General features: G+C 38.4%; 1 protein-coding gene across 3 annotated transcripts in view; it reads left to right on the forward strand.

The window, feature by feature from the left end:
* Positions 1 to 27366, forward strand: part of Mgtor (Megator) — a 546425-nt gene that overhangs the window by 317730 nt on the left and 201329 nt on the right. For all 3 annotated transcript variants that reach the window (XM_067145519.2, XM_067145521.2, XM_067145520.2), the window contains exons 24-25: positions 14501 to 14587; positions 18372 to 18520. In XM_067145519.2, coding sequence (XP_067001620.2) covers positions 14501 to 14587; positions 18372 to 18520 — 236 coding nt within the window. The remainder of the gene's footprint in view (positions 1 to 14500; positions 14588 to 18371; positions 18521 to 27366) is intronic.

Raw genomic sequence — 27366 nt, forward strand, 5'->3', positions numbered from 1 at the left:
CCTATTTCCATGTGTGTACTGACGGTATTCCGCGAGTAAACTGAGCATTTTTGTGCGTTTATATGGTAGAAAAATCAAGTGTACGGAAGAAGAAACCTGTAAATTTGTAGAACTGACAGTGAAAAAAGAATGTTTATGGAACATAAACAGCGTTATTTACAGAAAGGACTTGATTACGAAAATGGGTAAAGAAGGTTTTGGTTTTATGGAACTTACAACAGATTTTTTTTTAAATACGATGTACCTACAACCAAGAACTGATGAAAATTCGTAAATCCAAGAAGTCTGGAGGTGGTGCCGCCGACATCTACACTCCCTCTCTTAAGTGGTTTAGTAAAGTATAATTTGCAAGGTAATACCGAAAGCCGTCTGCCTCTGTGGTGTGGTTAGTGTGATTAGCTCTCACCCCCGGAGGCCCGGGTTCGATTCCCGACTCTCCCACGAAATTTGAAAAGTAGTACGAGGGCTGGAACGGAGTCCAGTCAGCCTCGGGAAGTCAACTCAGTAGAGGTGGGTTCGATTCCCACCTCAGCCATCCTGGAAGTGGTTTTCCGTGGTTTCCCGCTTCTTCTCCAGGCAAATGCCGAGATGGTACATAACTTACGGCCACGGCCTCTTCCTTCCCTCTTCCTTGTCTATCCCTTCCAATCTTCCCAACCCCCACCAGGGCCCCTGTTCAGCATAGCAGGTGACACCGCCTGGGCGAGGTACTGGTCATCCTCACCAGTTGTATCCCCCGATCCAGTGTCTCATGCTCCAGGACACTGCCCTTGAGGCGGTAGAGGTGGGTCCCTCGCTGAGTCCAAGGGAAAAATCAACCCTGGAGGGTGAGCAGATTAATAAAGAAAGAAGAATATTAAAAGCCACAACATAACATTATAGCTCTGTGATATTAAGGGGAGGTGCACCTTTGGAGGTCAAACAAATGCAGGTGTATTGTGCTATAATGGAGAACAGACCTCCCTCTTTTCGATGGAAGAAGGATTTAAAAAATACCTAAACCTTTAATAGTTTCGAAGATGCAACAACAAATATAAAGAAGTGTCAGCTGGATTGTCCCTTTAGATGAAGGTTTCTCAAGTTTCAGTGTTACACAGCGTGTTCATCATGTGTCTCGACGTGTTTAAGTTAGACAATGATGCAGGACTGTGTACTTTAATCATATTAATAACATACATAGGGATCTTCTACCTCGTATCATTTGACAATGCCATTAATTTTAAGCAATAACAGTAATGTCCACAACAAATAGAATAATTTTCATATTTTGTTTGGAATATCCAAAATAATTATTGTTCACAGTACAATGTCAGGTCTTGAAACTTAATCTCTACACCTGGGCCGTACAAGCAAAGAACAAACGAATTATATAAATAGATCAGTAATTGGGGTATTTATGGCAAAGAAGCTACTACAAATTAGGCCTACGCCAGCGTGATTTCCAGTGTACTGATGGCTATTATCATTGGCCAAGAACTTCAGAGTCACCTCAGCTTAAATCTTGGTGTTATTGCATTTCTCATCGCTGTGTTGTGTCTTTGAATTTGCGGTGTTATCTAACAGTGTCTGAAAGTTATTAGGCTTCGATCTCATACACTTTCTGTATTCTTCTTTATACTCTGTCGCAAGTTCTCTCAGAATTAATGTTGATGCCCTGAGTGTATCTCTCCTAAGCCAGCCTCTTACCCATTCCCTTCTTTCCTCATTTGTTTCTTCTAATACTTCACTAACCTCTTGCATTCATATGTTTGCAAACGTCTTTAAACTCTTTGTTACGATGTGCTTGCATCTTGACATGGTGCTACTACTCTACTGTACTCTACTGTATGACTCTACTCCCGTATGAACGATACAAGTGTCAACTCTACCAGACAGTGGTAGAGTAGAGTAACGTGGCTACTCTACTATCTACTCTACTCGCCTCGCTACTCTACCCGTGTAAACCAGCCCTAAGAAATTTATCATATGTATGCTTCTGTCAGAGATCATAGGACGTAATATTAAACTCTGCTAAAAGAAGGTTAAATTTATCTATATATATACTGTACAAATTTAGATTATCCGTATTGATGATTCACACAAATGCAAAGAGGAGAAGAATTATTAAGTGGAATTCTTCTCGTCTTTGCATTTGTGTCCATGAAGTTAACCTGAATAAATTATAAATAAAATGAAATTAATGAATTGAAGGAGAGAGCGTGTTAGTTAGATGGCATAGGTTATATGAGACTTGCCTCTCATTGCGGCTTGTGGTGTGTGGCCTATTGTTGTGTGTGCCTCATACTAACAGTTGTGAGATTCAAAGGAAAAGGAAGGGGTGGGCTTGGAGGGAGAGGCTGAGGTTCAATGATGGTTCTTAAACCCTTTCCAGTAATTTTCTTCAAATCTGTGAGACAGGAGTGTGATTCCTTTATAGCCGCCGTATTTCCTTCTTTTTTTTTGAAGAGGGTTACTTTAATGCCCTTTGTCAGATTGAATGGCAGTTTTAGTTCTTTTCAGAGGGTGTTCATTACCCTGAATATTTACTAAAGTCCATGAATTCCATTGGCTTTAACACATTAGCATACTAATTGTTACGAAGTTATCCGTGGAAGGCAGAGGTGAAAGAAGGTGCGGGCCGGAATGGGTCTAACTACAAGTCTTAAAGATGAAATTAAAATTTAATTAAAGGTTATATTTCCAACAGATAACAACATTTAACAATTTTCACTAAGTGAAATAACAAAGAAAATCAGGTAAAATACAACTTTACAAAAGAAAGCACAAGTTACGGGGTCTTTACAATTTCTGAGCTACATCCATCCTTGAGCTCACAGCTCACAACCACAAGATACCAAAGGGCAGAACGCCCCTAATTACATGGAGTACTAGCTCCCAGCAATCAAAATGTCACGCCTCCCCGAGGCACCTTTTCAAAATACCGGAAAGAGCTGACCCGGTCTCAATCTTTCAAGCCTATTAAGAGACCATAAACGGATTTTACTACAAACTGCCCACAAGGCACACTTATAAATAAACAGGGGTAACTTGTACCCAACCTACAGGGCCTTCGCAATGAAGAAAAAATAACACGGTAAGTTACTGGCCCAAAGTACAGAGAGGACTGGAGGCGTGAACTTGCACTCCTAAATACACATTTTAAAACCTAAGTGGCTCTCGGCCAATTACGCAGGGGCTAATCCCAAGCTAGGGAGGCGACTCGTATGAGAAAACTTTAACACATTAAGGAAGAGAAGAAACGGTTATGGAAACGTAGTCACCTCAACTTCAAAATGAAGGGGAGCTCGAGAGGGTAAAGCACTCTCTATCCCCGAATTACAGTTCAAGTTATGTGAAGTTTTTACAAGGATAGAAAAGGCTTACATATTTAAAGATATAGGTTACATATTAAAGGTTTTGAACCGTCCCCGCGAGTTAAACTGCTGAGCTAGCAAGAAATAAAGATGTTAAAAGACCATTACCTTGTCGAAGAGCTGCTGCCTGAAGAACGAGGCGCTTCCCGCCCCCTGCTACATATTCACACACTGAGAAAGATGTTATACGAGTGGCCCGGAGACAAAAAAATCAGCAGTTTTTATACCCTCATGGAAAGTTCGAGACCTTTCATGAATGATAACAACCCACCCTCAAACTTTTATTGGCTACAGTACACAGTTACATACAAAATTGAAGAAGAAAGCCCCAATTGGCCGAAAATTAATTACAGAAATTCCTGATTGGCTACATTCAAAACAGGCGGAAAGAAAGGATTAATATTGCCAACCCACAAATGACAGAACAGAATTTAGTAAAGACAAAACTTATGAATACAAAATTTCTCCAAGAAAGATCATTCCTTCACACCAGAGCGCATTATCATAGTTTTTGGTAGAGACATCTGTTAGAGAATGTCCACACTTCCTGATCAATGAAAAACAAAAGCAAATCAAAAACACAGTGACATCTTCTGTTAAACAGTAGTTAGTTCAGTTGTTAAAGTTCAGGGTTTCTCCAGTAGAGAGGTAAGTTAAGGCAGAACATTCAAATATGCGGCATACAGGTGTACCAACCGGTACACTAATTATAACATCTGAGCATGTGTGTGTGTATACCTTTTTTTTCATACATAACATATAGTTTCACACTTCTAAGGTCCATATACATTGTACTGAAATTTTATTCATACCTGTGTGTAATGTGATGAAGAACTGCAACCTAAAGAGGTTTTAGAGGTGTGAATCACTCTACAACACTCCGGGAAATGCAAAGCTACCAAATCCTTTTCACATTCTTATCTCGTTGCTTAGTTTTTCTTTCCAGCCTTGAATACAACACAGTCATGGTATGGAGTCTTGATTTTAAGGTTTGGGGGTATAAACCTTGCCTAGTGTGGCCACTGAGTTGCCTGGAGCCTAACAGGTGAAAATGCCCTTTCGTGGTTTGTCCTGTCTCGGATAGTCAGGAAGCACAATACTCTCAACGATTTGTTCTGCAAGGACAACTCTGAATTCTTCGAAGGGCTGTTTCTTTCTTGTCATCTTTTTCTGGATTTCATAGTTGTTGAGTATTGCTATATTCATTTGATAAAATATTTTCTTATATCCCTTAGCGTACCTACACATTACAAGGAATGGTGACAGTTGCTGACCCTGTTTATTTATACCATTCATGCAGTTCTTCGAATCTATTATTACATTTGGCTTTGAGATTTCATTATTGGTTTTTCTATTTTGTTTTCCTGTGCCTATCATTTCCTCTTTATCATGGCAAGTGGATAGAATTGCGACAGCTTTCCTGTCCATCCACTTTATTGCCATCATCTGATGTGAATGCACACTACCACAGTGTCTCCTCCTCCATTTTCCGTGACCTGTACTCTTGTGGCATATTTTTCCTGTTGACATGCACTGTTCCTGCTGCTTTTTTTTGAAGACATATTTAAGAATAACGAGGGCAAAGTATACCTAATTTTATTGATTTTTATGCCAAATCAGGCCGTTTTCTGTGGATTGAATTGAATTTAGCCTATTTTCCCTAAATACGAGGCGTGTTTTTTAAGTAAGGTCCATTTGAAAATAAGTACACAACGGAAGGTTATTTCAAAAAAGTAAAGTTATATTCAGAAAGTACATACTTAACTCTATTTTTTGACATAGTTGCCAAGTTTGTTCAAACACTTATCATACCTCGTAACCAATTTTAAAATACCCTCTTCATAGAAACTTGCCGCCTGCTCCGACAACCAAGAGTTCACTGCAGTTTTCACATTGTCGTCATCATTGTAATGGTTGCCACTGAGGTGATGTTTGAGGTGGAGGAACAGATGGTAATCGCTCGGCGCAAGATCAGGACTGTAGGGTGGGTGGTCTAAAACTTCCCAGCCAAAACTGTCCAATAAATCATGGGCCTGACCTGCAGTGCGAGGTCTTGCATTGTCACGGAGAAGGACAATTCCCTTTGTCAGCATGCCGCGTCTTTTGTTTTGAATCGCTCTGCGTAGCTTTCTCAGGGTTTGGCAGTATGCTTTGGCATTGATAGTGGCTCCTCGTTGCATGAAGTCGACCAACAAAACACCATGCCTATCCCAAAACACCGACGCCATGATTTTGCGCTGGGACAGAGTCTGTTTGGCCTTCACCTTTACAGGCGAGTGTGTGTGTCTCTATTCCATGCTCTGTTGCTTCGATTCGGGCGTGATATGCGAAACCCATGTTTCGTCTCCAGTTACGATCTGACTCAAGAAGCCGTCACCTTCTTCGTCATAACGAGTCAAGAACTTCATCACACACTCAAATCTTTGGTTTTTGTGGTCCTCTTGTTAGGAGTTTCGGGACCCAACGGGAGCACAGTTTCCTAAATTTTAGGTGTTCAGAAACAATGTTGTAAAGCACTGATCTCGACATGTCAGGAAATTCATTTGAGAGACCTGTTATTGTGAAGCGCTCGTTCTCACGAATCTTCGCTTCAGCTGAAGCCACCAAATCGTCCGCAATAAAAAAAGGGCGACCGGAGTAGTCCTCATCATGGACGTTGTCACGGCCATCTTTGAATTGTCGTACTTACTTACGCACTTTGCTTTCACTCATAACAGTATCACCGTACACTTCGCAAATCTGTCGACGAATTTCTGCAGCAGACAGGTTCCTTGCTGACAAAAACCGTATCACTGACCGAACCTCACATGCAGCGGGTGAGTTGATAGTCTTATGAAAGCACAGAACAGAACCATACAGGTTAGCTACAGAGCTGAAACTGAGCACAGTTGTTCCCGAGGCATGCCAGTACACGACACACACGTTCGTTGTGATATGCGCGCGAACTACTAGTGTCTACAAAAAAAAACAGACCTTACTTAAAAAACATGCTTCGTATTACTAGACCTTCGTCTACTATCCTGCTTTGGATAGTAAACATCTCTGAAATTTTATTGCATATGGTTTACAGTGGGTGCAATTTTTCTGAGCCTGTCGTTTTCTGTGTGGGTTTCATTATTTATGAAATGTAGAAATTTAGAAATGATTATGAATCTCATTTCGGAGAAAAAGAGAATGTGGGTAGACTTTCGGATAGACCAGTATGACTGAAACATGGGTTTTCTTACTTGAACCATGAGGATGCATAAAGTAAAATAACTCTTGATTTTATCCGATGTTGTGGGAAATCATCGGCTCATTCTGGGTGAAGTGGGATTTTTTCCTTAGAAAAATTGATTGGTAAAACAGTGTTTCACTCGCTATTTCATCCCATAAAGAGTCTTGAACGCTGTGTTGAAAAATGTCTAGAGGGGAGGGGATGGGAGTGAGGTTCCTGTTTATGGTGGTATTTATTCCATAATTTCTTGTAAAGCTGTATATTTATGGTTTGTCACCTATTTTACTTCAATTCCAGCCATCTTCCGTTGCCTTATTTGTCTTCTTGGGGACAGGCTGGGCATCGTCATCATCACTGTCAATTTCCCTGCTAGTAAATAAACCTGTATCACTTTCTGAGGCTATATTACTGCCAGATTCACTCCCGCTATTCTTTAATATATGCTCAGTTTCATTCATCATGATACAAGGTTTGCTAGAGCCGGCCATTTCTGCTGACTACCAAATGGGCACTCGCCCTATTTTGAGACCAATTGCTTGCGGTGTGAACCAATCTACGATGTTCATTCCAACTTCAAGAGAGAGAGAGTGCATACAGCCATTTCTTATCCTTCAGTTAGTGGTATACTGCATGTCATGCCATCTATGGAGATAAGGCTTGAACTAATTGCAAATAGCTACCTCTCCTTAGGCCGCATGTCAGGTGTCTGTATGACTTGTCACAGCGTGCATGACTGCCTGGCAAGTGGCTAGATACGCCAGTGAGTTAAGCATGTGTACACCGCTTCATCAAAGCGCAGCGATTTGCCTTTATTCACGCTTTTCAGAGAATTTTAACCATGATAGTCAGCAGGGGTTCACTTTTTCCAATCCTGCCTTCAGTTTCTGTCTTTTCCTATTCCTTTGGAATTAGGCCTTTTCTATTGTACAGCTGGACAGAATATTTACTCGTCACTTCTCTTTTTTCCTCTTTTTTCAACACAGTGGTCCCATCTTCATTTTCCTGCCCTTTTATAGGAGCAGAAAGTGAAGTCCATCCACACTCAAGCAGAAAAACAATTTCAATCTCTGTTAAAAGAATAAACAAACATGAAAATGATTTGGGCTAATTCATAAATAGAAATAAGTCAAAGTTCTTCAGCTTCATAGATATACCATTACCATCTTGACGGCATTAAAACTTTATAAATTAGAACAAAATGAAGTTAGGCCTTCGAAGGTCTAACCCTCTATGGATGTCAGCAGTACGTGAAGAAAATGGGGTGTATACGGCATATGGAGATCAGCGTTCAAGGCTTACTTAATAGCTGGTGACAAGTTTTAATCCAGAAAAGTTTACTGTTAGTAGCAAGTTGCCCAGCAGTTAATATAGAGGTGATAGAGAAGCCCAGCACAGCCTCTAGCACATGTATAGAGGTATGATTTTTTCGCATTAATTTTTTAACGATTTTACGAGAAGGATACTAATTTTTGCGTTATTTCGCGAAATATTGCTGTGTCGCTTTAATGAAATTCTAAAATTAATCATTAAAAGTTTCATTAATTTGGTTTTGAATGATTTATATGAATGGTAGATGTATAAATTGCTAGCAAGCATCCAATATTATTTCATTTTATTCCTGACTAGCTGATGTACCCGTGCTTCGCTACGGAATTCTAAATTTTATACAGAATTCTAGGTTAGGTAGTGTACACGTTGTGAGCATGATTGTATTAAGGCAATGTATCGGTGAAATTTGGTGAAAATTGTGAAAAAAATCCATTTTTAGTTTTTTATGTTTTCATAATGTTTATACCTTGTATTTTATTTTTGAGCTTTGTTTTATTTAAATATCACCCATTTAAAGCCCTTAGTGGCCATTTAAATGACCCGGTGCGCGTTGCCGCCCATCGACACTATTCTCATGAATATCTTTCGTTTTTCGAAGTTTTTGAATTGAGCGTGTGGGTTGAATGCAAGAAATTTTGTTGTTGTGGGTCTTTATGTTGGCTATTCTGATGGACTATCAATATATATCGAGTGGAATTGGCGCTCATTTCAAGGATGGAGCTTGTCCATGTGTTGAATGTAAACAAAGAGTTGTGATCTGACGTTTTGTGTTTATCATTCGTGTTTTAGGCCTACTCTGCTTTTCTGTAATTTCTTAAATGTTACATTTGTAATAAGTGTATTATAAATGATCCATAAACAATAACAGTATCTACTTAGTGCAAGCAGCTTAGTTTTAGAGGTTGGGATTTGTGAGGTTGTGTTATTATCAGTGTACATAATGGGCAGAAGAATTGAGACTTGTCGTCGCCGGAAGAAACGATCTAGTAAAGTGTTGGATAAAGTGAAACAATGACATTTCTAACAGGAATAAGAATGTAAGTACTATTTTACAAGATCAAGTAGGGGAAGCTAAAATCCCTACACCAAATATTGTGCCCGGGGAATGCATAATGTAATTTGGGCTAAGTATCCGAAGGAAGTGTTTATGTCACATGAAGAACTGGAGATTGCTGTAACATCAGCAATTGCTGAATTCAACATGGGTTGTGAAGCAAGTGAGAAACTAAAAGCTAGTGTTAGGGGTGTTAGTGTTAGCAGCTCAGGACAGAAAATTAGTGTAATGAGGGACAAGCGTAGAATTGACCACAGTGGAGTGTTTGGGCGACAAGGGTTCAAAACAGCCGGAAGGAAACTAAAACTCTCAAAACTGCTAGTGAGGCCAGGAAGAAGGCAGCAGAGGGTCCAACATATGGTGCTGGGGAGTTTTAAGTCAACTAGATTCAAGTACTGGACTATTGTTCATCTCTAAAATTTAAATCTCTTTTTCCTCAGAATTTATTTTCCAGCACTTTTCAAGATTCAAAATGCTCCTCATGCCACAGTTTTCAATCAATCTACTTGAAACTTTTAGGATAGTTTCAGATACAACATAATAACAAACTGATATGCAAATTTTAAAATACATGCAATAGTTCAGTGGCAATCTAGTTTTTTCTCATCATGATAATCATAAAATATACTTAAAAAGTTAAGCCTATGTGAAATAATTTGTTCCTTTCAGTGTAATTAAAATTTGTCAAAGCCCACACATCACTTCTTTTATATTGGTCTTTTGAAACCAAGATTAAATTTTACACCAGATCTGTTGAGCCGTTTGGCATGAGGAGCATTTTATAAATACATCGAAAATTGTTAAAAATATTGATAAATTTATGAATATCTCAAAAACTGTTATTGATAGAAACTTGAAACTTTGTATGTTGTATCATGCTGATACTAATATTAAATGATCAAAATTCTAAGGTGATAGGACGAAAACGGTAGATTTTAGGATTTTCACAGATGCATTGCCTTAAGTTGCATAGCTCTTAACGTTGCCCCAGAAGCACGACGGGCAAGTCAACAACGTCTTTTCTCATATCAAGACTGGGTTAGGGAATTTTCAGTGTAATGGTAGGTCACCTTGCCTACTGTCAGTCACAATCAGGTGGGGGAATTTTCATTATAATGGCAGACACTCTCCGCCTGCCTTTATAGATTCTCAGAAAAACTCTCTTAGTGGTTTACCCAACTGAAATGAACATGGGTCATTACAATGACGTCGGTAGGAATGGCGCGATTAAAAGCAATGCCTTCATATGAAATTCTCAACCAAATAAAAAAACCACACATTTTTTCACTTTTAACGAACAGTACCATGCTGCCGAACTAACAGTCCAAAGCTACAGAGCTGGAATGACCAAGACGCAGACATCCGTGATCCATGAACAATCTTCGTCCTTTTTTCGGCGGGGGGGGGTGTTCAAATAGTGGATAGTTGTAGGGCAAAAACTATACCCGTTTACTTATCGGCTTCCTGGGAGTACCCGATGAGTTGGAAAATCTCTATTCACTACACTGGCGGGGGAAAGAACTATCTGACGTGGAGGCAATTTTTCCTCCAAGCCAGAGAAGAAACCACATCTTCGCTGCTAATTTGAAATAAAATTAATGTAGATTTAATGAAAGTGAAGAGGAAGAAGCTTTTCCTAAGAAACGGCTCTTTTCAAGGTTGAATTTTGAGTTATTTAGTGAATTCTGGTACTATAATTTGGAATAGGGCTAAATTGTAACTCCAGACCAGTTCATACTACTAATCCTACTACTACTAACTGAGCCTCTGACTTAAGTGCGCACACTGCTCATTCAAAACAGCGCGTCAGAGTAGGTATCGAATAGCTGGCATACTATGATAAACCAGTGTGTTACGTACCAGTAGTATCAGAAAATGTATGAACCAGAGGATTGGCATGCTAAAGAAGAAAGTTACCTAACTCCTCAGCTATTTCCCGCCAATATTCAGTTAGGCTGTTATACTCGGTACGCAGCAGTAATCCCATCTATTGGAATTGAATGTCAGCATAAGAGACAAAGAACATTACAACAAACAACGGTCAGTGTAATGTTATTGTTTCTTTGTTACGTGCTTTTGATATTGTAGGCCGTCACATTATTCATTGTCTTCTGGTTCTGAAATACCACTCTTATCATAGTCGGTACGGTAAAACTGAATAAAACATAAATGATCGGAAATTATATTCTCTATAACTTTTGTTATGTAGTACTTTTTTTCCATAGGACCAAGAACATACGTATTTCAAAATTAAATTTTAAGTGCCTTCCCCTAAACTACCATCTCACCCAGGGTGAATAACATTGTTTGTAGCTTAAACTGTTGTTTCTTATTTCCCGACTCTATATACCGATTTTGATTAAATTCTGTTTACCCATTTTGTCGGGGCTCGGCGTTGATATGGACTTAGCAACAAAAATCCAAATTCATGAATATCTCTGTTATCATAGCCAGTACGGTAAAACTTTACTTATGTAGTATGTAGTTATGTAGTATTTATCGATATGACCATTAATAATTTGAGAATTGAATTTTAGGCCTTCCCCTAAACTACCATTTCACTCAGCATGAATAAAATAATTTACAGCCTAGATTGTAGCGGCTCACCCCCCCCGACTGTACATACCGATTTTTATTAAATTTTCTTCAGCCGTTTTCTCGTGATGCGTGTACGTACAGACAGACAGAAATTACGGAAAAGTAAAAACTGCATTTTCTTGTTACTGTGGACATGATTGATACAGAAATACCATTCTTTTCAAATTCTGAGCAATGTACAGACAAAATTCTTTTTATATATATATATAGATTATGATTACATAGCATTACAGTATCATTGGGCCATCCTACCCATTCCTTACTTTGTGAAAAGATAACATAGCACATGTTACAATGGAGCTCTCTTTCATTAGTCGTTTCCGGTCATTGACAATCAAATTGTACTTCTAAAAAAATCGCTCTGCATCAACAGATGAACAGGGAACCCAAATAGACTTTAAAACGGAATTTGCAAATTTCCAGGTGCATTAATTTTAATGCTAGCAGTGACTGAATTATTTCAACTTGTTGGCCGGGATTTTCTTCAATTTGTTTTCGCAGAATATCTTTAAAAGCAAGGTACCCAGCAATAATATCAGATTGCTTCAACATTTTAAAGCCAGACAATTTTTGTACTTTTTCACTCAGTGACGAAACATTTGTATAGTTTGATTGAATTACATTAGTTGGATGGAACAAATCATTCAAAAGTCCAAATAAAATGTTACCATCACTTGGGGACATGTGCTTTTCAATTTTCTTTACAACTAAGACACTTAACATTTTGGAAGACAAGAGTCGCTTGGCTTTTTAACGATTCACTAAACCCTTCAATAATCTTGCTAACTAGTTCACCAACATGGCCAGAAGCAATTACATTCATTCTATCTTTCAGTTCTGTTATTTTCGAAACAAGTGAGAATACGGATAATTAGACTTTTTAATTCCGAAACAATGTCTGCAAAAACTTGTAATTGTCAAAAGCAAATGCTGCTTGGGATTTTACCAGGTTGCAAAATCTGGCATCTTCCATTTCTGCCAATCAGTTTACCACTGATACAGGTTTCAGTGACAACTGTTTGAAAAGTGAGTGGAGGATATCTACATTTGCATGTATGTAAGAAGCAGCTTTAAACCAACTTCCCCATCTACTCAGCACAGGCTTGTGATACAATGAAAATGACCTATCTGGGAAGTTTTCGTCTAGGTATGAATGAAACATGTATTTTATTTTCCTTGACATATGAAAACGGTTCTTTGTTTTTGACACAATGGCATTAAGTTCTTTCAAATTCTTTTGCAGGACATCACCGAACAAAGTGAATTTATGAGCCCAGCAAGTGATGAGAAGTAAATGTTCTCCCTAAATTCCCTTGAGCTGTTCACAACATTTTAACGTATACGGGCGGAATCAGTTATCACATACTTCACATTCTCATGGTTAATTTCAAAATTATGCAAAATATGCAGGATTGCTTGAGAACATGTTCCGCTGTTCGCAACATCTAGAAACGCACGTTCTAACAAAAATATTTCCTGTTCAGATACTGGATCTTGAGTTTTGATCAAGATTGCGAACACACAGTGGCCTGAAGAGTCAGTAGTTTCGTCACAGATAAGAGCGAAGTCAGTTTTCCCTTCCAAAGACTGTTTGATGCTTGCTAGTACTTCGTTCGAGCAACGGGGGACGTATTGTTTCCTTAGTTGGTTGACTGTGGGAAGGTCTCCAGATCCTAACCAATAGAAAAAAGAAAACTCTTTTAACAGAAAGAGGTCTTAGAAAACCTAGTCTTATTATCACTGATCATTGGTTGTGGAGGTTTAATTGATAGACTGTACATATCTGGTACATACTTTTGAAGCCATTTCTGGACTGCAGGGTTGTCTACCTTCTCCAACGGGATGTTGGCTTTGAGTAGCATTGCTGTTGTTTCATGAATAAATTCTATTTTTTCACTCTTAGCTTTCTTTTGCATATCTAATGAGAGTTCTATTGTTGCATGCCGTTTCACTATTGGAGTGATAAATTATGTTCTGAATGTTCCTTATTTTTAAAACAATGTTTTGAGACAGTGTCTTTTTTCTCCCACTTGATACGACCATTACAAAATTTACACATTAAAATATTGCTTTCCGAAACGTATAAACTTTCACTCGCAAACTGTTCAGCTCTGCTGTGCACGGTAACATTTGTCGAGCGACCCATCTTCGCTACTGTCTGTGATCACGTTCTTAATTTTACTTGACAACAAAGCCGAAATACACCAGTCAATTGTGCTGCTTGTAGACGTCATTAGGGATTCCAGGATTGCACAATGCCGTGAGGAGACAGGCTGGGATGGGATTACCAGCCACCACAAGAACAAAATTCCAAACATCTTCTTTGACAAGAAGCCTGGAGCCAACCCCTTTTCTTTGATGCCATGTCTTAAAGAGATTTTCCAGAACATTAATGATAACATATTTCTTTCCTGTTGATGAATTTATGTTTGCTCTTCCTTTTGTTTTCATACATAATCTTAGGACAAAATGTCAAGTTCCTTATTCACTACAGATTTCGCTGTAATATCGCGCTTATTGCAAAATAATTGAATTTCACTTTAAAATGGCCTTATTGCTTTTATTTGCTTTAATTCTTGAATATAATATCCATATTCTAACCAGAAACATATGATTCGTAAAGATATCGCAAAATCGCTTCAAAATAATTTTTGACGCGTTTATCGTTAATGCAATAAAATCGTGCCTCTACACATGTACCATGAAGGGAACTGTCATGTATAAAATGGTGCTTTTCAAGTGTCATTTTATTTTCAAGAAGGGACATGAGATTTTCCCATTAAGGGCCTCTCAACTTGGGTGCACACACTTCTTAGCCCTTCCATTTCTTTCTCGATACGTCTTTCTGTGAAGTGGTTTCTCTCTTTCATTTTCTCCTATAATTGGGAGAGAGAATGACTATATTTAATTGTTTTCTTTTTACAATGTTTTTTATTTTTATTTTTTAAGGGAGCAAAGCCGTGTACGAGTTCAGGCTCTGGAGAGAAAGTTACCTCGGATCCTCCTACAGCAAACATCAAACCCATGGCTGGACCGGTGAGTTTTCATTAAAAGCAGTTAAAATGGATTTGCTGGAAGTTGCTCATCAGTTTTGGCTGTGGAAAAATTTGGCTGCACTCGCAAGTTTCTTAAGGCTGTAATTAACAAGCAAAGGGAGGAAATTGAAAAGTGGGAAGGTGAAGAACTGTTTGTGAAGTTGGAGCCTGTAATAATTCTTATTAACTTGTGGAATTAATGGCTGGCCCTGCAGTGTAGGGGTAGTGTGCCTGCCTCTTACCCGGAGGCCCCGCGTTTGATTCCCGGCCAGGTCAGGGATTTTTACCTGCATTTGAGGGCTGGTTCGAGATTCACTCAGTGTAAATGATTACAATTGAGGATCTATCTGACTGTCAGATGGTGGCCCTGGTCTAGAAAGCCAAGAATAATGGCCGAGAGGATCCATCGTGCTGACAACAGGACACCTCGTAATCTGCAGGCCTTCAGACTGAGCAATGGTCACTTGGTAGGCAAGGACCCTTCAGGGCTGTTGCGCCATGGGGTTTGGTTTGGATTTTTTGTGGAATTAATGAAAGAAGTGATTGTTAGCTTTCTTTGTCAGTGGTTGTAGAATTAAATCTAGGTGAGATTAAATGTGAGAGAACATTATCAGTGGAACTTGCACATCATTACTAAGAATTTTTTGCCTTTATGCAGGACACTAGCTTCCGTAGCTCAGGCGGCAGTGCGCCGGCCTCTCACTGTTGGGTTCCGTGATTCAAATCCTGGCCACTCCATGTGAGGTTTGTGCTGGACAAAGCAGAGGCGGGACAGGTTTTTCTCCGGGTACTCGGGTTTTCCCTGTCATAATTCATTCCAACAACACTCTCCAATATCATTTCATTTAATCTGTCATTCATTAACAATTGCCCCAGAGGAGTGTGACAGGCTTTGGCAGCCAGCACATTTCCTATCCTTGCCGCTAGACTGGGGTATCATTCATTCCATTCCTGACCTGGTCGAATGACTGGAAACAGGCTGCGGATCTTCTTCACGCAGGACACTGTTGGCAGAAGAACCTGGTTAGGACTATCTCCTTCAGCAAGTTTTCATGGCTAGTATGTCAGTTTTTCTGAATTGCCCATTTCTAATCCTGTTGTATATTGCACATATTAAAATTACTGGATATTGTGATTTTTTTTTTCTCACTCTTTTGCTTGTTTCTATGACCTCAGAGTACTAGTCGTGCATGAAGTGTAACATTACTAATGCGAACACAGTATGTTCATATTTATTACAGTTTGTTTTGTTTGTCGAACCTTTATCCCGTTTCTCTACGGGATCGGGTATGAGGTGAGATCTGTTGAGGCCAGTATTTATGACCAGATGTCCTTCCTGATGTATACGTCATCAGAGGAGTTAGAGTCGAAATGAATGACGCAATATATGATAGTAGGAAGGAAGAGGGTGACACCTGGTGCCGGCACAGCCTTCTCTTGTCGAATAGCACCAACAGGTCTGCTGAACGCTTAACATCCTCATCTGATGGACAAATCACCATCAACGGCATCATGTGCCCTCACTCCATATGAGCACTGCGGAGAGGTTTTGAATTTAATCCAGGCTTTTGGCATGCAATCTAGTGACTAGAAATTGTATACCACCACTTCTCCTACCCTGTTGGCCAACATTCTAATGGTGAAATTTTTGTCGACCAACAGGACTCGAATCGGCTAACTACGGTGTCAGACTATTTAGACCTTAATGGCTTAACGATCATGGGCACCAAGCGGGCCGTCTTATTTACTACAGCACATATTATGAATTTAGAAAGCTGGGAATTCATGAATAGGAAAAGGAATTGGATAGCAAATGTTAATTAACATTCCTGCAGGGACACAAACATTTTAATAACTTAAATGGGTGTTTGCCTTAAATTAAGGTTCCAGCAGATAGTTCACCATTTCTAGAAATATTTGCCTGTATTGACATAAATGACATCAGCATGTAGATAATAACAACATTATAAGTGGTATGTTCCGAGCTGTCAGTGGAGAGATGGTGTGGGAGGAAGTCTGTAGACGAATAAGGTTGAGTGGTTTCTTTAAATGTAGAAAAGATCACAATATGAAGATAAAGTTGGAATTCAAGAGGACAGATTGGGGCAAATATTCATTTATAGGAAGGGGAGTTAGGGATAGGAATAACTTACCAAAGGAAATGTTCAATAATTTTCCAATTTCTTTGCTATCATTTAAGAAAAGGCTAGGAAAACAACAGATAGGGAATCTGCCACCTGGGCGACTGCCCTAAATGCAGATCAGTAGTGATTGATTGATTGATTGTTTTACAGCTAGTTCATGAAAATACAAATATAATCCAGCTTAAAGTCTAACTACTTATCTTGAAGAGTAGTGCATGTTTCGTTCCTAAAATATGCAACATCTTCAGCTAAAACAATGTAAATGTGATAATTGACACATATATAAAAAATAAATGTACTATTGGAAGAAGTTCCTGTTCTGGTTTTATGAAGAAAAGTTTCCAAAATGTGTCCGGATAAACATTTCGTACGTCTTTTCACCACCAGTCTGTTTCACTCCCTATGACATCACCCCCCCCCCCCCCCCCCCTACTTCCCTCGTCCTCCTCTCACAGGTCAACCGCCTGATACACACACTCAAGTCAGCTGACAGCACAAGGAAAGTAAGCACAGCTGAATCAGGATGGCAGTTTGAATACCCATCTCGCTTCCACAGGGTTTTCTCTTTAATTTTCTTTCCTTTCCATTTTAGGCTCCTTTACATTGCCTTACCTACAAGTTTACTGTAGACCTAACTTCAGCTTTGGTTTCTCAAGGAGTTTCCCTGATAGCAGCAACAGTAAGAGTTCAAGCATTTTTGAAGAAAGGAAGACTTCTTCATACAAACACGGCACACTCATGGACCTAGGTTTTAGTATGAACTTGAACATAGACGTATTTTATGTGTTTTAGCATAACATTAAAACATTTTCAACTCAATTCTCGTCATAAGTGTTTTAATTATGTGTCATTTTTTGCATTTACATTTTTTTAACTGAAGGTGTTCCATATTTTAGGAATGAAACATGTATTAATATTTAGGAAAGTAGTTTGACTTCAAGCTGAATTATGTTTGTGTTTTCATGAACTAGCTATAAACACATTAAGTATTGGAAGATGGGATTCTTCTTTCAACCTTAGTTGCGTACATTTTTCGCTGTTACAAATTTTCTCTTCAACGGACATCTGCTGTACTTCATTTTTATTTCAGTCCAAACATTTGTGTATCGCAGTGGACCACAGCCCCAATTACTTTCTATTATCTGATTATACTGTATAAGTTTTATAAGTATCTACTGACATCTTGAAGCCCTTGTTCTTGACAGTCTACTTTGAATTGTGGTGCTATTGAACTAAACTATTGATACAGAGAGAGAGAGAGAGAGAGAGAGAGAGAGAGAGAGAGAGAGAGAGTGTGTGTGCGTGCTTTGTTATAACCTGCTGGATTTTTTATCAGCTACCATAAAAGAGTAATGTTACTATCTTACATGTTTTGTGTTTCACTAAGATCATAATCCATGTATATCTTATATAATATAAATACTGCGTATTTGAATATTCCTCAGGTATATCTTTTTATATTCAAAAGTATGGTGTGTTTAAGACTAAAGCAGAATATTGCATTGTAATTTTATTCCATTTTTCATTGTATTACCGGTAATAGTTAATTTTTTAGCTTGGTATTATTTTATAAGATAAATATTAGTTTTATATTGCAAAGCTATGCAATTCACCTATATATTGTCTCCTAAACATTTTCAGACTCAACAGTCTGTAGCTGTTACTCCATGGCCTGGCCGAGGGGAGACACCTTTAGCTAGTATTCGACCTATGTCTATGCAGTCACGAACCTTGGCTGTGCTTCCGACCAATATTCATAGCAGTTCGAGCATCAGTAGTCAAACATCAAGGTAAGTTGTTTATATAATCTGGGATCAAGTCATGCATAGAAAGATGGGAACATGCTATTGGATGAACACACAGCAGGTCAGCCTCAGAAGAAACTAAGGACAAGAACAAATATATAAACACATATGGTCAAGGACAATAGGCTGTCTCTTTATCAAACCCAGTTATTTAACTTCTGTCACCGTTTTTGCTCTTGATGAGCTTTCTGCTTGTCCGCTTTATAAGGCAGGCAGGTTTCAACAGTCAGTGAGGAGCCATATTAACATATCTTCAGTTTTGATGTAGGAAGTAGAGTAAGAAGAAAGCTCTTTTTGTCTTTATCCAGCTTTCATCTATTATGCTACCGAGCTCAATAGCTGCAGTTGCTTAAATGCGGCCAGTATCCAGTAATTGGGAGATAGTGGGTTTGAACCCCACTGTCGGCAGCCCTGAAGATGGTTTTCTGTGGTTTCCCATTTTCACACCAGGCAAATGCCAGGGCTGTACCTTCCACTTGCTACGCCTTTCCTATCCCATCGTTGCCATAAGACATATGTGTCGGTGCGACGTTGAGCAAATAGGGAAAGAAGAAAAAAATCATCTACAGTAGATTTCCATTAGTTCGGCATCCAACAGTCTGGAACACCCGATGGTCTGGCAGCTTTCCAGAGTTTTTAATGTTTTTTTTTATGTTTGTGACAGTTAAAGCGCATGGCGCAGTTCGAAACCACCCGGAAGTGTCCACTACACATCTGCTATTGTTAGACACAATCGGCATTGTTGGCTGTCACCACACACATGCTCAGTTCGTGTTTTGATTGCGAGCACTTTTCGCTACACTATTTTTTCTTGCGATCTAGGATCCGTATTACAGTAGTGCAGTAGTGTAGTGAACATACACATCAAAGTGCCCTGTGGAAGTTTTCTTGGTATTTAAGCAGTGGCAGTGTTCTCGAAACCGAAACCTTCTTCAAGTTCCAAATCAGGAGAGAAACCTAAGTACGTAACTCTGACCGTCAACCAGAAACTAGAAATCATCAAACGCCTAGAGAAAGGCGAGAATAGAAATATTTAGTCGAATGAATTAATATTAGTTTGTCAACCATTTACGACATACAAAAACAAAAAGATGAAGTAATGAAATTTGCTTCTCAATCGGTACCAACTGAAAAATTGGTTTCCAGACAAATATTAAAAATAACAAAAACTGGAAAAATTAGATAGCTTATTGTACAAATGGTTCAGTGCAGTACGCTCCGAAGGAAAGCCGGTAACTGGGCCAATGGTTATTGAAAAGGCAAAGAAATTTGGACAAGACTTAGGTGTTACAGAAAGTTAATGCAGTTTTTCTGATGGTTGGCTCAGAAAAGTTTCGGCATGGAATTCGAAGACTTGATGCAACGGGAGAGACACTTTCAGCACCGAGCTCGATAGCTGCAGTCGCTTAAGTGCGGCCAGTATTCGGGAGATAGTAGGTTCGAACCCCACTGTTCGCAGCCCTGAAAATGGTTTTCCGTGGTTTCCCATTTTCACACCAGGCAAATGCTGGGGCTGTACCTTAATTAAGGCCACGGCTGCTTCCTTCCCACTCCTAGCCCTTCCCTGTCCCATCGTCGCCTTAAGAGCTACCTGTGTCGGTACGACGTAAAGCAACTAGTAAAAAAACTAGACACTTTCAGCAAACCAAGACTTGGTGCTGCCCTAATTTTTAGCTAAAGTTATTAAATTAATGATTCTGCTGATCAAAATTTTACTGCGAAATGCCGTGTTACAGCTGTTTTTGCTGTACGCCTTAACCTATATCGTAGTAAGAGGTACCGCCCGATAGTCCGGCATTTTCGGTAATCCGGCAACGGGCCGGTCCCGAACATGCCGGACTATCAGACTTCTACTGTATTATGCTAGTACTGGAAACCAGAAACATCTAGTCTTCACGTGATAACCACTTTTCTCTCTCTGGCTCTTCATCCAATTGCCCATGAGAGATCGAGTTTACTCTACCATCTTGTAGAGTAGAACGGAACGTGTATATTGCATCTTAAGAAAATTCCGGGACGTGGTTGTTGAGACTGAAGTGGCAGGTTAACATAGTTGCAAAAGAATAAAAATAAAAATAAAAATACCTTGTTAGTTATTTTTTAATACCAATACTAGGTGAATGCCTATGTTAAATATCATTCTTTAAAAAAAGTAATAGTATAAATCTGGAAGCTTCCATGGCAAACATTGTTTTCTTATTCAAACAACGTCACCTGATTAGTTTTTATAAGAATTTGTCTTTGGGGGGGGGGGGGGGAGAGGATCTGAATAAATATATAACAAACAAATAATATGAGCTTAACAACAATATGCTCTATATTGTATATTCAAATAATTAACACATGTTTTTAATTAAAATTACAAGCAAGATATTTGAATGCATAAATTATTCATTGAATTGAGATACACAAATATTTCATTTGTATTTTTTAAAATATCTCAGATATACTGTATTTACACGAATAATCCATTGTATTTAAAAAAAAAAATTGAGGCACGAAATTGGAGTGCAGGTTCTGTGTCAAGTTTGTCAACACGCTCCTGACTTCCCTAGTTTTTGATGTTGGGTGTGCAGTTATACTTTGTCCATGACGAATATAATAACAAGTGTGATGACTCAACCGTTATAGCGTGGTAGTTTGTGGACCCGCCACTGGGAGCACTGCGAACGACGGTGTCCAACACGTGCTTCAGTAGACCGGCAAACCATGTGTAGGAAAGTGCTGGAGATGTTATTGTGCGAGATATTTCAAGTCAATAAGTTGAATTTTCTTTGCTTTCAGTTCCTAAACTCAGTTCATTGTGTGTTGTGCACTTAAAGCACGTGTGTTATGTGGCTTGATTAAATTAATAGTTCAACATGCCGTACTGTTTTGTGTCTGGCTATAAGTCAGGCTATGGTAGAGTAGTTAATGGTATTAAGATTCTTTTCACCACCGAAGGATATAAATAAATTTGAAAAATGGGCCAGAGCTGTTCCACGAAAGGATACTGTGTTAATGCTTAATAGTAGAATTTGTCAAGTTCATTTCTCTGATGATTTCATAGTAAAATCAGATAATTTTATAATGAATGGTGAAAAAGTGGTTATGTCTCCTGTGAGATGGAAATTATGTCCAGGAGCGGTGTCTCACATTTTCCCTAATTTTCCGAAATACCTTTCAAGTGTGATTAAGTCCTGTGAAACTTCCAACAGGAAAAAGAATCTAGACACCACTAGGAAAAGAAGAAACAAGATTGAAGATGGGAGTGCATCAGCTAATGGAGAATTAAAAGGTCAATCTAATGTTGAACAAAATTTGAGTTATCCTATTGTGCTTCTTGATGCCCAAAAGACCTTTTCATCACCATTCGTTTTAGATTCTAGTCGATACATTTTGAAGTTTTAATTTTAATTTGCATTTTGTTGCACCTCGTACCATTAGGGGCCGATGACCTAGCGGTTATGCCCCTTTAAACAACAATCATCATCTTTCTAATACCTATTTCAGTGTTCGAAGTGAGTAAATTTCTTTTCGTAAGAAAGGTTTTCCTTGCTCATGCTAGACTGCATGTTATTTTGTCCTTCTGCCATCGTTAGTTATTATTTTACTACCCAAGTAACAATATTCATATACTTCCTTCTAAGTTTATTAAGTGTTCGCCCTGTGCCCATTCTCTACGTGATAATAAAGTACATTTTCAGTTCTCTCCGAAGTAACAGACTATGGTTCAAGCAATAATGAAGTGTTTTTAACACGCCCTTCGAAAAGTATATGCGACATTCTTTTACAAGCCGAGAAAATAATTCGTGAAAAACTGAACTCAAAATCGATGTGGGGCGAAATATTTTTTGATTGTATCGATTCTATAGACAAAATTTCAGTTGATCCTTCAGGAGTTCGCTTCATTATCTGAAGTGCCGATTTTTCTTCAGTATGAAAGAAATCCGGTGATATTTACAATCTCGAACATCCGCCAAATATTCACACAAGCTTTCGAAAGTCCATTAACCGAAAAACTGAGTTGGTGTTTGTTTTAATATGCTGGGAGTTGTGTGTTATTATTGTATATGTACACTCGAGTAACTTGTGCTTTTTGCAACATGTGATGAAGGTCGTAGATCTTTATTTCCGTGTATGATATTTTTGCATTGTTCTCTGCCGTGGTATTTTAATTGTAATCTCTCAATTTTTTAATAAAATACAATGTATATACTTATCAGTTACGTGGTAATACGTTTCCTGTGTCACCATTCCTAAGACCAGCTGATCGGTTATGTGGAGCTACCACACTCTAGCACTGCCTGGCGGGGCGCGCTTGAACTCGTTGAGTCATCACACTTGGTTCTTATATTCGTCATGCTTTGTCTAACTGCAAACTTGGATTCATTTCCCAAAACATCATTATTGCTATGATCGCCATCTAAAACAAGTGCCTACAAACGCTTTGAAACTCTTGTTGACATTACTGCAAAACCGGTTCTACTGCACAATGAATACCGATGAAATTTAACTGTTATTGAACAGTTCTGGTGTCACACAGAAATACAGACAGCATTGTTTCACAACAGTGCATACCTCTAGTTTCCTACAGTATGTGGTGTTAGAAACTATATTGTAAAGGGAATCTAATATACGAAGATAAGTGAGGCACTGCATCATTGTGAGCTGAGCGCACCATGCACGACCACAGATCGTCATATGACATGAATGGGTTTATTATTATTATTATTATTATTATTATTATTATTATTATTATTATTATTATTATTATTATTATTCTACTTGTTATCCCTAATATAATAATTTTATATATTTATGAAAGTTCAGAGTTTGACAGATTACTTTTAGTAGTTAGAAATTGCGTTAGTTGATAGTTTCTGTTACATCAGTTGTGATTCTATGGTGAAGGAAGTAAAATTGTGACTGACCTCAGGATATGAAAACAAATCTCCCACTTTCCAGGCGTCTTATATTGACAGTCACCATGAGCATAGCAAACACAAACAAGAGAAATAATATCCCCGTTTCCTGCCATCAAGGTAATCTGCCCCAGACTAGTCAGCCACTCTTAGGCGTGCTCAGTTCGAACTAGGAAAGTAATTTAGAATTACACCCTGGATTTGATGGGGAACATATATCTAATATGGACAAGACGAGGTCAACTAATAGCTATAAACGATACTAGTTGAGGCATGGCATCAGGTTTGAGGAAAACATTTTTATTAAAAGTAAACAAGAAATACGAAATGTATAGCAAAAAAATCATCAAATGTGACAAATATATGACTCGCATCTTTCTCGATGGTTATAGAGTTCATCTTGAGGATCAAAATATACTGTTACAATTAATCAAGTATATGCCGACACACATACTTAACATTTAGCAGGAAAATTCCTGAACTTTTCCACTTTTAACGCTGCGACCTGCGTGCACACACCACGCTTCTGGCTGGTTTGTTAATTCTTTCCATTTTAGACGAGTATTTCCCCTTTTTCGCACGCTTTATATTTCATTGGGGTTCCCTAACCTTAAAAGAAAAAAATGTTTTAATGTGCTTTGGTGGGGGGGACTAACTGTACACATAAAATTACGCTGAGTGGTAAAACATCCTACCAATATATTTACTTTGATAGCTAGTCTTCCGATGAACACATGAACTTCTGTGGATCGGAGCCACACGGAATAAAAAATCACATAAATGGCAAATATACACCATTCAAAGGGCAAAAACATGTCATATTTTCCATGGAATCACGAAAAGAAAAAAAGAAGAAAGCATGCCGCATTCAGGCAACTCTCACACACATTCTCGATGGAAAATAATAATGAAATGTATTTCACGCTTTGAGCAATCACTTCCTATTCAACATAGGTTCCTGAAATAGATTACACGACACAAAACCAATCTTCTGGTGGACCTTGCAATGTCAAGCATAGATCCTGAAATAAATAACATGGCACAAAATTCAATAAATTAAACAGAGTGGGCTTTGACCTTCATCACGTAACTGAATGTTGGTCTCTGAAAAAGATTACATGACAAATAATCCTCAGTGTGGTCATATCTTAAAACACAAGTCAAAACTAAGCGTCGCACTATAAAAGTATCTTCAACAGCATTAACCGTAGTGGCATGGAAACATATGAAACAAATCAAAAAATTATACAAAACTTCCTCGATAGAAACACAAATCATCCTCGCTTAACATACGGCCGAATGACTCAAAAGCGGAGATTCAGTCTCCCAAAATATTCAGTAAATACAAAAATATCCGGATTTCAACCCTTAATAGTAGCATACCTGCCAACCCTTCCGATTTACCCGGAAACTTTCCGGTTTTTAACTCGTCTTCCGATTTTCCGATTTATTTTCACGTCTTCCTATTTTTGACCAATATAACCTCTAGTACGGCCAATACTCTGCCCCTAGGATAAAAGATAAATTCTTATGTGCTTGTTTAATTTACGAAACCTCATTTTTAAGCGTACCGGTATTTATTTGATGCTTTATTTCGTGAGTGTTTCCCGCTCACCACAACAGCGTGTGGACAGCTGGGGATTCGGGGCGGCAATCGTCCTGCAAGCAAGAGAGGCTAGCGCGCGCTGGCGACTCAGTTAATCGGGACGAAAGAAAGAGTTTGTTATTGTGTTAGCGCGCTGTAAACTTCGTTTCTGTGCGTAGTTTCGTCGGAGTTGTAGGCCACGTGTTTTTTCTTGCATCTCTATGCTTTCCCCCTCTATCAAAGTTGTATGTTAATACTGTATGGGACATATTGAATTGTTTTGTATGTGGTAGTTTAGCGTATTTAAGTGCATAATTTTAATGAGTTGAATGTTTTTAAAGGTGTTGTGTCGGTGACAGTTTCTGGTATTTTCTTTTCTCGTAATGGCGAAAAAATATAACAAACCTTATCTCCAAGTGTTCAGAGATACCTATAAATTTCCGTTTATGTTACCGTCTGATAAAGGAAACTACCGTATTTTCTCACGTAATTAACGTCCTTTCATAATCCCACTGCCCTAGTTTTAGGAGTGTTTCGGGTACGGGACATTCTGTGATCTCAAAATTGTTTGTCAGTCCACAGTATTCGAGTAATATTAGATCATCCAAACTCACGGTGATCAGTTACGCCGAAACATACGGGAATAGGGCAGCGGGCAGCAAGTCTTCAGTGTCCAAATGAAACGTGCGTTGCCGCGGTAACAGAAGTGCATTTAAGCGGCCTACAACTCTCGCTAAGCATTTCGCGGATCAAAAAGCGGCAAGTTTCCGCATGTAGAGGAGGTTCTGTTTAATTATATGATTTTGTTACGCAACGTTGGATAAGCCGTTTCTCACGTAATGCTTTACTGTATTTTAAAGAATGAGAAATAGCCGCTGCACATGGAATCAGTGTCTCTGATATGAAGGTTAGCCGAGGCTTGATTAATTTTATGAAGAGATATGGACTTTCTCTTCGACGAAGAACAACATTGTGCCAAAAACTGACGAATGATTTTAATCATTTTCATCGCTTTGTGATTGAGAAGCGTAAAGTGAAGGAATATTTGATCTCCCATATAGGAACCGCGGGTCAGACGCCAGTCAGTTTCCATATGCGACAAAGTCGAACAATCGATAAGAAAGGAACATATAGTGTTATCGTACGCGCTACTGGAAGCAAAAAAAACAACGATGTACTGCAATGCTTGCTGTAAGAGCTGATGGCAGAAATCTTACAACTTACATTGTTCTAAAACGAAAAACAATGCCTAAAGTAAAATTTCCGAGAGTGATCCACGTTCAAGAAAAAGGGTGGATGGTCACATCACTCGTACAAGATTGGATACGAACGGTTTGGGGTAATGTAGCAGGGTCCCTCCTTCGATGACCATATTTTATGTAGCCTACCTTTTAAATGTAAATGAATTGTTAATAATTTGTAAATATCTGAATTCCTTGAATAATTTACGCATTCGAAGTTTTCGCCTGTATTTTTCGTAAAAAAAAAAGGCGTTAATTACGCGAGAAAATACGGTATTATGCATTTTGTTGTGTATGTCGGTGTGACAAATATTATTATTCGTATGTAAGTGTCATAAATGAGAATGATTAGGTACATTTTCTTGTAACCATTTTTATGTTTTCTTAGTTTAAGATTTTAAATTTAATGGTCAATTCGCATTGCAACTGTAGAATATGTATGCCTTTTATCCTGACCTTTTTTCACCAAGACCGTGGTGGATTATATGTGATGAAATCCAAGAATTTAAAAAATCTTCCTATTTTTGGTTTCTAAAAGTTGGCAGGTATGTAGTAGTTAAATACTTTATTTATAGGGTCCACATTTTCAATACAAAGTTGTGTAATATGTCACATTACATCTCCCTTTGGGACTAGTTTCAATCTAACTGTAGGCCATCATTAGCCATAACACAAATCACACAATTACCTCGAATAAACCAAAACAATGTACAGACACAGTCATTAAAATAAACTGTGTGTAACTTATGGGAATTAAAATTAAGACTGGTTACTTGAATGCATTCTGTTAAAAGTTCAAGTGATTCAAGACAAGTGTAGTGACAACATTAAAAATGATTAAACCATGTACATAAAACATATGCATCAAGGCAAGGCTCTAGAATGGTGATACACTCCATTAAAAAGTTGCTTCCAGGTGAATGTTCTTAAAATGAAATGTTGATTAAGAATAACGCACAGATGTTGACTCATCAACACATAATATATCATGTCCTAAAGTTGCCAAATCTGATAAAAATATAAATGACGTCTTCTTACTTTCGCTCAAAAAAAAAAAAAAAAAAAGCTACCCGCACTGGACCCATACAAGGGCACTCGTGC

Source organism: Anabrus simplex, chromosome 4 (genome assembly GCF_040414725.1).
Source record: "Anabrus simplex isolate iqAnaSimp1 chromosome 4, ASM4041472v1, whole genome shotgun sequence".
Taxonomy (NCBI): Eukaryota; Metazoa; Arthropoda; class Insecta; order Orthoptera; family Tettigoniidae; genus Anabrus; species Anabrus simplex.